Source organism: Rana temporaria, chromosome 5, assembly GCF_905171775.1.
Source record: "Rana temporaria chromosome 5, aRanTem1.1, whole genome shotgun sequence".
NCBI classification, from domain to species: Eukaryota; Metazoa; Chordata; class Amphibia; order Anura; family Ranidae; genus Rana; species Rana temporaria.
In genome coordinates this window covers 52,478,874-52,489,604 of record NC_053493.1, presented here as the reverse complement: position 1 = coordinate 52,489,604, position 10,731 = coordinate 52,478,874, and the positions used below count along the sequence as shown (strand labels likewise).

At 41.7% G+C, this 10,731-nt stretch overlaps 1 protein-coding gene across 1 annotated transcript in view; it reads right to left on the bottom strand.

Moving 5' to 3' along the window:
• Positions 1 to 322: 322 nt before the first annotated feature.
• Positions 323 to 10,731, bottom strand: part of YME1L1 (YME1 like 1 ATPase) — a 48,666-nt gene continuing 38,257 nt past the window's right edge. Inside the window, exons 14-19 of the mRNA XM_040352578.1 lie at positions 9,834 to 9,989; positions 9,591 to 9,742; positions 7,984 to 8,110; positions 7,824 to 7,897; positions 6,506 to 6,592; positions 323 to 1,679 (exon numbers count right to left, since the gene is read on the bottom strand). Coding sequence (XP_040208512.1) covers positions 1,536 to 1,679; positions 6,506 to 6,592; positions 7,824 to 7,897; positions 7,984 to 8,110; positions 9,591 to 9,742; positions 9,834 to 9,989 — 740 coding nt within the window. The 3' untranslated portion in view covers positions 323 to 1,535. The remainder of the gene's footprint in view (positions 1,680 to 6,505; positions 6,593 to 7,823; positions 7,898 to 7,983; positions 8,111 to 9,590; positions 9,743 to 9,833; positions 9,990 to 10,731) is intronic.

The window sequence follows — 10,731 nt, the reverse complement described above, 5'->3', positions numbered from 1 at the left end:
ATAAGTTCACACATAATTAGGCAACTCAAGTCAAATACTACAAACAATCCTAGGCTGTTTTTTGCCATATATTTTAGATTGTGGAGGCAATGCCACACACACACCAACACCATGCGTGTGCATGCGTCGTAAGCTCTGATAATATACGTTAAGTACAATGAGTAAGGGTTACAACTTTTGACAATGCTTTTATTGTCTTTGCTTTTCTCTACTGGTGACAAATGACTCAAACTAGATTACACACACTGAAGCAGGTGGTGTGTGTAAGATTATATATATATATATATATATATATATATATATATATATATATATATATATATTTGGCTGCTTTAAAGAATGAGTGTTCATCAGAACTTTTAGAGGACATAAAAAGGAGCTCTTGTATTGGCCTTCTGTTCTGCTGAATTTAGGATCCCAGCACTCACACTAAAATGACCATGTGCACCCATTGTACCATATGTGGCTCGGAGTTGAGGACTGTTAAAAAAAAAAAAAAAAAAAAAAGCCAATTCTATGCATACAGTGCAGGCAACCAGAAGTGCCTGCATATATCTGCAATAGCTGAGGCTTCCTTTGCTGGCCATTTTTACAGTTCAAAGCTTCCAACTTTATTGGTAGAGCCATTACTTGAAGAACCCCTCATCATTCACATATTTCTACAGGGCAGACATTCAACCAATCCTAGTAATGAGCCAAGATGAAAGTATAAAGGGGGGGGGGGGGCAAGTTTTAAAACACTATTCGAAAATGCAACAGGTATGTGTGGGCTTTTCTAGGTGCCTGAACTAGTATATGACCACAGTGCTTGCCTCCCCACCACCACCACGAGTCACTAATTTTCAAGCCTTAATCCTTACCAGAAATTGGGCTGGTAAGAATCAGGCTTTATGAATCCCTTGGCCTGGAAGTTAACCCTTTCATGAAGACAGAAATTAGATGAAATTAACCAAAGGCTTAAAGTAACCAATATTGCTTATATAAACCTATTTAGATGTCAAATGAAGTCTGTTGTCTCTTTATATTTTTGCAGAAGAGCAGCAGATTCCTCCTCTAGACATGGTGATCTTGATTGCTGGTATTTACAAGGTGTCAAGCATTAAAGTACGATAGCACTATGCTGTGCAGTTGCTTTGCACATGGACACGCATACTGGCAGTAGATGACTGGAGCACCAAGAGGCCACGTACTGAGCGTAAACGGTAGCAGTGACAGACAAAGCCTCTTAGACATCAAACACTGGCAACACCATGCCTGGGGAAATGCATTGTGGGATATTTCTGCTGCCTGTTACCAATCATTCTGCCCTGAGATCCCCCCCACACCATCTGCACTGCCTCTCTTTACAGACCTCTGTCAACATACTGCCTAATGGAACTTCTGAGAAGCCACATCTTGCAATAGATGACATCTAAATATTTAGATTGAGGAATCAGAAAGCATACCTTAAGTAAAAATAAGTGAAATAACAAATGAGCTATGCTGCAGTGACAATAAAACAAAAGTCCAACGTTTATTACACGGTCCCGACCGTATCATCTTTTTTCCAGCTTCTTTCCTTCTACTACCATCTGAATCTCTTTGGCATCCAATGTCTCATTCGATAATAAAGCCTCTGCCAGGTTCTTGTGCTCCTTGGCACGATTTTTTAGAATAAGTTTTGCCCGTTCATACGAATCCTTAAAAGAAAGAAAAAGTCAGCATGATTAAAAGAAGGTTTGCAGCTCATTTCACTATGCAGTGCACGTCAGCATCTCTGTAAAGTCAGCACATTTAAGTTATACATTTGGCCAATGTCCAGGGATGGTGTACTCAATATTGGTTTCAGAATTATTCATGTGGAATGTATATTCTTTTTTCAAAGAACATTCATTATTTATCAAACCGTTGGTAAAGGTCCACTTTAAATTATTTCAAACACCCAGAATTAAGGATAATTTTTAATGGGATATCAAAGCATAATCTTATTAGTTTCCACACTTAATTTTAATTATTTCTAGCCTACTCCCGTTAACCACTTCAGCCCCGGAAAATGGTTAACAGGCCATTTCTTGCCATACGGCACTGCGTCGCTTTAACTGACAATTGCACGGTCGTGCAACATTGTACCCAAACAGAATTGAAGTCCCCCCCCCCCCCCAGAATTAGAGCTTCCTTTTGGTGGTATTTGATCACCTCTGAGGTTTTTATTTTTTGCCCTATAAAAAAAAAAAAAAATATGAAATGTTGCTATAATAAATATCCCTAATTTTTTTCAAAAAGGCAATTTTTTCATTTTAGGCCGATAAATATTCTACATATTTTTGGTAATAAAAATGGCAATAAGCATATATTGATTAGTTTGCGCAAAAGTTATAGCGTCTACATTTATATTATTTTTTTTACCAGTAATGGTGGTGATCTGTGAATTTTAAAAATCGGGACTGCAACATTATGGCGGACACATGACACATTTTTGGGACCATTGTCATTTATACAGCGATTAGTGCTATAAAAATGCACCGATTACTGTGTAAATGTCACTGGCAGCCAAGGGGTTAACACTAGGGGGCAATCAAGGGTTAACTGTGGGGGGGCTCACTATAGGAGATGACAGATCGTGGTTCCCAGCTTGTAGGAACTCACGATCTGCATCTCCTCAGTGTTTATACAGTTGTGCTCATAAGTTTACATACCCTGGCATAATTATGATTTCTTGGCCATTTTTCAGAGCATATGAATGATAACACAAAAAAAAATTTCACTCATGGTCAGTGTTTAGCTGAAGCCATTTATTATCAATCAACTGTGTTTACTCTTTAACCACTTCCCGACCCCCGCATGTACATATACGTCCACAATATGGCACGTACAGGCACATGGGCGTACACGTACGTCCTCGCCTATTAGCGGGTGGGGGGTCCGATCGGGACCCCCCCCGCTACATGCGGAGGTCGGGTCCGCTCGGGGAGCGATCCGGGACCACGGCGCGGCTATTTGTTTATAGCCGCTCCGTCGCGATCGCTCCCCGGAGCTGAAGAACGAGGAGAGCCGTGTGTAAACACGGCTTCCCCGTCCTTCACTATGGCGGCGCATCGATCGCGTCATTCCCTTTATAGGGAAGACACGATCGATGACGTCATTCCTACAGCCACACCCCCAAACAGTTGTAAACACATACTAGGTGCACCCTAACTCCTACAGCGCCACCTGTGGTTAACTCCCAAACTGCAACTGTCATTTTCACAATAAAGAATGCAATTTAAATGCATTTTTTGCTGTGAAAATGACAATGGTCCCAAAAATGTGTCAAAATTGTCCGAAGTGTCCGCCATAATGTCGCAGTCACGAAAAAAATTGCTGATCGCCGCCATTAGTAGTAAAAAAATAAAAAAAAATAAAAAAATGCAATAAAACTATCCCCTATTTTGTAAACACTATAAATTTTGCGCAAACCAATCGATAAACGCTTATTGCGATTTTTTTTACTAAAAATAGGTAGAAGAATACGTATCGGCCTAAACTGAGGAAAAAAAATGTTTTTATATATGTTTTTGGGGGATATTTATTACAGCAAAAAGTAAAAAATATTGCTTTTTTTTCAAAATTGTCGCTCTATTTTTGTTTATAGCGCAAAAACTAAAAACCGCAGATGTGATCAAATACCACCAAAAGAAAGCTCTATTTGTGGGGAAAAAAGGACGCCAATTTTGTTTGGGAGCCACTTCGCACGACCGCGCAATTGTCTGTTAAAGCGACGCAGTCCCGAACTGTAAAAACACCTTGGGTCTTTAGGCTGCATATTGGTCCGGGGCTTAAGTGGTTAAATCATAAATGAAAACAGAAACTACCCAAATGACCCTGATCAAAAGTTTACATACCCCAGTTCTTAATACCATGTATTGCCCCCTTTGACATCAATGACAGCTTGAAGTCTTGTGTATGAGGCTCTTTATCTTCTCAGATGGTAAAGCTGCCCATTCCTCCTGGCAAAAAGCTTCCAGTTCCTGTAAATTCTTGGGCTGCCTTGCATGAGTTTGAGATCTCCCCAGAGTGGCTCAATGATATTGAGGTCAGGAGACTGAGATGACCACTCCAGAACCTTCACCTTATTCTGCTGTAGCCAATGACAGGTAGACTTGGCCTTGTGTTTTGGATCATTGTCATGTTGGAATATCCAAGTACGTCCCATGCGCAGCTTCCTGGCTGATGAATGCAAATGTTCCTCCAGTATTTTTTGATAACATACTGCATTCATCTTGCCATCAATTTTGACCAAAATTTCCTGTGCCTTTGTAGCTCACACATCCCCCAAAACATCAGCGATCCACCTCTGTGTTTATCATAGGCCTTGTTGACTCCTCTCCAAATGAAGGAGTTTATTGTTTTGGCCAAAAGGCTCAATTTTGGTCTCATCACTCCAAATGACTGTGTCAGGAAGGTTTGAGGCTTGTCTCTGTGCCGTCTGGCTCATTGTAATACTTTGTGGTATTTGCGTAGCAATGACTTTCTTCTGGAGACCCGACCATGCAGCCCATCTTTCTTCAAGTTCCTCCTTATTGTGCATCTTGAAACAGCCACACCACATGTTTTCAGAGTCCTGCATTTCACCTGAAGTTATTTCTGGGGTTTCCCCAATTTTCCTGGCAGTTGTGGCTGAAATTTTAGTTGGTCTACCTGACCATGGTTTCGTTTCAACAGAGCCCCTCATTTTCCACTTTTTGATTAGAGAGATTGAACACTGCTGATTGGCATTGTCAATTCATTGGATATCTTTTTATAGCTCTTTCAAGTTTTATAAAGTTCAACCACCTTTTCCCGCAGATCCTTTGACAATTAATTTGCTTTCCCCATGACTCAGAATCCAGAAACGTCAGTGCAGCACTGGAAGAAAGATGCAAGGGTCCACACACGCACTAATTACAAGCAAACAGGTCACAGGTGAGGATGGTTACTTTAATAGCCATTCAAACCCCTTGTGTGCATGTTGTCATCAGGCCAAAATCACCAGGGTATGTAAACTTTTGATCAGGGTCATTTGGATAGTTTCTGTTGTGATTATGATTTAAAAAGAGTAAACATAGTCGATTGATAATAAATGGCTTCTGCCAAACACTAACCATGAGTAAAAGAAAAGTTTGTGTTATTCACATTCTCTGAAAAATGGCCAAGTTGTCATAAATTCTGCCAGGGTATGTAAACTTACGAATATATATATATATATATATATATATATATATATATATATATATATATATATATATATATATATATATATAATCTCACACACATACATATACACATACATATACACACGTCTGTTCTGCCTCTCGTGCCCACAATTGCTTGGCCAATGGTCACGACAACGCCACCCCTGCAGTGTGGCGTGCACGGGCCCGCTATCATGATAAAAGGGACCGCTGTACAGCAGGATTGTGCTGACCTGCTGCAGTATAAAGACAGTGACAGGTCGGCAAGTGGTTAAACTGAAATATCTTGAAGAGTGTAAAGATACTTTCAGAAGAGCCCCACACATTTACTTCCTTGGATTCTATGAGACAAATTCCCTGTGAATGTGCCTTGCCGTGTCACACATTTCACAAAGCCTGCTTAGAGAGAGAGAGAGAGAGAGAGAGAGAGAGAGAGAGAGAGAGAGAGAGAGAGAGAGAATCCCCAGGAGAAGTACAGACAAAACTAGCTTCTTTAGGAAGGCATCAACTACCGAACCCTCTTCTGGCAGTCGCACTGATGCTTTGGTTTCAATGCAGTCCGATTGGCTGAACAGATATAGAGATAAGAAAGGGACACTTTTCTGACAATTGTTTAAAGCATGCTTGCTCCAGGTCTGTGACACAAAAGTTAGACACAGCCAGGCAAATAGCCATTTCAAAAAAAGAGGTCAGCACTGGAAGCCCCTGAGCTTCTCATAACAGAGTAATTTTAACGTACTGATGTCAGGAAGGTGGGGGAAGAGACCAAAAAAAGGTCACCTCTATGGTTGGTAAATGGCAAATGGTTTTTATTCACTCATCACAAGGTTAAACTTGTACAGTGGTATCTTGGATTAAGAGCATAATTTGTTCCAAAAGAATGCTTGTAATCCAAAGCACTCGTATATCAAAGCTAGTTTTCCCATAGAAAAGAATGGAAACTCAGATAATCCGTTCCAGTGGCACAGCTAGTGTATGCAGTACTGCATGTAATCAGAGGTGGGGGGTGCTGGAGACATTCAGAAACACCCAGGAGAGCACTTGAAGCTGCTCAGATGCACTGGGAGAGGCTCTGAGACACCAGCTCCCCCCACACCCTCTGGCCAAATGCAGTACTGCACACCAGAGAGGCTTGAATCCTGCTAGTTTTGCAAGACAACGCTCGCAAACCGAGTCATGACTGAAAAAATAAAAAAATTGTGTGTTTTGCAAAACGCTCATAAACCGCGTTACTCACAATCCGAGGTATTACTGTACTTAATCCTGGCAAGCAGTTCAGTGGTAACATTACATACGTGAAAGTTTATCCCTCTTACCTTGAGCAGAACTCGAATTTCTTGTTCAATAGCAGCTTGCGTTTCTGGGCTCAGTTTCCCTGTATCAGAATAAGTCATGACTCCAAGCTGAAATATTTTTTAAACAATAAGTATCTGTTGTAATATTGAATACACATTTTACATTTCAAAATGAAAACAAAAAAGGTTTTAAAAAGCTGTAAAGTAAAACCACTTCTACAGCATTGTTTGTGACATTCCCAACCCTGACCAGAAGGCACACCAATTCAGTAAAGCCATAAAGTGGTTTCTAGAGGTGAAAATGGTCTATTACTCATGGAGTCCAACTTAAAGCTAATGGCTTGATGGTATTACAGGTCTGCACTATATTGCCAATGACCTTTAATAGTCTTAGTCCGTAGGGTTCAATATTGAGTTGGCCCACCCTTTGCAGCTATAACAGCTTCAACTCTTCTGGGAAGGCTGTCCACAAGGTTTAGGAGTGTGTGTATTGGAATGTTTGACCATTCTTTCAGAAGCACATCTGTAAGGTTAGGCACTGATGTTGGATGAGAAGGCCTGGCTGCAGTCTCTGCTCCAATTCATCCCAAAGGTGTTCCATCGAGTTGAGGTCAGGACTCTGTGCAGGCCAGTCAAGTTCCTCCACCCCAAACTCACTCATCCATGTCTTTATGGATACTTTTGGTGGTATTTGATCAGCTCTACAGTTTTTATTTTTAGCGCTATAACAATATATATATTTCTGGGAAAAAAATGTATATATTAGAGATATATCCAATACCCCAAATATTATTTTTTTTTAAACTAAAATCTCTTCATCAGTTTAGGCCAATATGTATACTTTTACATATTTGTATTTTATTTCTTTTAACTAGCAATAGCGGTGATCAGCTATTTTTAGCGGGACTGCAGCATTGCGGCGGATCAGTGACATTTATACAGCAATCAGTGCTATAAAAAATGCACAGATTACTGTATAAATGTCACTTGCAGGGAAGGGGTTAACACTAGGGGGCGATCAAGGGGTTACGTTCTAGGAAGGCGTTTCGAACTGTGGGTGGAGTGGACTAACTAGGAACCGCGAACTCTGTACTCTCAATCACTAGGAACAGACGATCTCTCTCTACTCCCCTGACAGAATGGGGAGGTGTTTACATTGATATATCCCAGTTCTGGCTCTGTGGTGTGATCGCGGGCGGCAGGTACGGCCGATTAAACGAACCGCTGTACCGGTATGGCGATTTGAGAAATAGAGTCGACCTGCCGTCATGTGTCGGCAGTGGCTGCTCAGGAAGTGGTTAAATGTAGAGAGTGTATACAAGGCTGTGGAAGCACTAACCTTTTCGCTCATCCCAAATCTGGTCACCATGAGCTTTGCAATTTTGGTAGCATTGTCAAAGTCGCTAGAAGCCCCTAAAATATAGAAGATGAAGAATTTGATCTATATGGACAGGTGTGTACAATTAACACAATGTGTACTTTTAGACAGATCAGGATACCTGTGGTGATATATTCTGGCCCAAAAATTATTTCCTCTGCCACTCTTCCTCCCATGCTCACATCCATCTGAGCTAAAAGCTGAGACTTTGTCTCACTCCACCGATCATTCTCTGGCAGAAGAGACACCTATATAAGCACAAGCAAAAATAAAGACAAAGACAATCAAATAAATTACTTAAATGACAACAAAACTGTAGAGCTATCTCAGTATAAAGATAGGAGCACATGCTATAGAAGGCAGGGGGCGAGGAACTGATGTCACACACCACACAGCATAAAGCAGGGAGTCGAGTGTAATCTGAGACCTGAGTGGAGGGAACGGACACCACCCCCTACAGTCCCATAAGGAAACATGCATATCTGAGGTTGTCAATGACTTGCTTTGTGCTGAGGGTGTATGAGTCTCCCAGGATTGGTTGGTGTAGAATAGACTGGTAGAAGCAATTTGGATAGAGGGAAAACAGAACAGACAGAAATCACAATAGGTGCTTTGGTTCAAGGCAAGTACACAATTTAGGATATGCTTTGTTCACTTTCCATTTCAGACGATTGCAATTACTTATACTACAGTAAAGTACATCTTAAAACGACTGCAGTGTGTTATAAAGGGAATACCTGGGTTTGCAAAGGCATTAGAAGTACACAAAATAGAAATATATACTTTGTGGCTACTGAAGAATAGATTTAAAATTAAAGTTTGTGCCCAAACTCTCTTGCATCATCCTAGGTCAGGCATTATTAAATGGCCGAATCCGGACCCACCAACAGTCCAATCTGGACCGCAGCCTCACCAAATATTTGCCTTAGTGGTCTCTCCCTACTGCCGGCTCGCCGGCCGCCATCATCCTCGATTACACAAGAGATGTGGCAGGTCTGTCCCTTTTATCTTTGCAGCACTCCCCCTTCTTCTCCTGCCCCCTCCTCACACAAGCTGGGAAGCATGGCCAGTCCAGACAAAGGGCAGGACTTTTCAAGTTACAAAGCCGGTGATCGTTGCTAGACAGAGGGGCAGTCCCAGCAACCAATAACCCACCTTTAAACATGAAAAGTCCCACCCTTTGTCTGGAACTGTCATGTTCCCCGCTTGTGTGAATAAGGTAAGGGCAGTGTGGGGAGGTGGGTTCAGCGATGTTATGAGAGGGACAGTCTGACTCCAATATTGAGGGAGGACTTTGATGGGGGGGATGCGATTTGGGGAGTGTATGATGGGTGGGGGGGCGCTCTGTGATGGAGGTGGATCTGATCAAGGGGTCTGTAAATGGTAAGGTCTGTAATGGGGATAGGGGGTCTCTGATGGGTCGGTCTGTGATGTGAAGGGGGGGGGGGGAGGGGGCTGATAACACTGATGTAAGGGCTTGTTCACACTTGTGAAGAGATCCATGTTTTTGTGATGTGAAGGATCCGAGTGATAGCACCAATATGACACTTGGGCTGACTGGACCCCCATGAATTTCTATTCAGTACCCCTGTCCTAGGAGAGTAGACTACTTCCATAATCACCATAAAAGAAAAAGAAGAGTTCATGAAAATATGGTGACCTTCAGGCCACACTATAACAAAGCAAATCGAGTGAAACTACATTGCCATTTATAATCTACTGACTCACATGACCAAGAGTTGGCCCCCGAGGCATGATTGTCGCTTTGTTAATAGGCATTGCATCTTTGGTATAATATGCAATAATAGCATGGCCGGATTCGTGGTAAGCAGTGATGGTTTTATTCTTGTCGTCGATTTCTACACTTCTTCTCTCAGGTCCTGAAGTAAAAGATATAAAAAAATAAAGCATTGATGGCATTTGACACTACTGCAGCATGACTACCCATGCAGTGATACAACCAAGGCTTACCCATAAGAATCTTGTCCTTAGCGAACTCTAGTTCCCACATGCTAACCATGTCTTTCCCATCCACAGCAGCTTTTAAAGCAGCCTGGTTAACCAAATTCTCCAGCTCTGCTCCCGAGAATCCCACTGTGCCACGGGCTATTATTTCGGCTTGAATCGCTGTACAAAAAAAAAAAAAAAATAATAAATAAAAAGTAGTAGATTTTAGCAGAATTTATAAAATAAGTGTATGCCCACTTTTGAAATCCAATTTGAAAACACCCACTATATGTTTGTTAAGTGTTCCCATTCCAACAGCATACCCAAAACAGTAAAAAAAAAAAAACAAACACCCTTCCATGCCAGTGTTCGTACAACAGTGCATATTTTTAGCACTGATCACTGTATTCATGTCACCGATTTCCCAAAAAGGTGTAAAAAATGTCAGTAAAGTGTTCGATCTGTCCGCCGCAGTGCTGTTAAAAATCACTGATCGCCGACATTACTAATAATAAAACAAAATCCCAATACATGTATATTGCTTGGTTTGCACAAAAAGTTATTGTGTCTACAAACTATGCGATATTTTTTAATTATTTTTTTACTGGTAAGGGCGGCGATCAGCGTTTACCGGGACTGCGACATTGCGGCGGACAAATCAGACACCTGACACTTTTTTGGGAACCAGTGACATTACAGTGACACTGGCAGGGAAGGGGTTAACATTAGGGGCGATCAAAGGGTTAACTGTGTGCGGCTGCTCTGACTGGGTGATGGCAGATCTTGTGTTACTGCTAAGCAGGAACACCGATCTCTATCCTCACCCTGTCAGAACGGCGATCTGCCTCATTTACATAGGCAGACCACAGTTCTGCCTCTCCCGGAAATGCTCTCGGGTGGCCCAGCAGAAATAAGGTCCGCT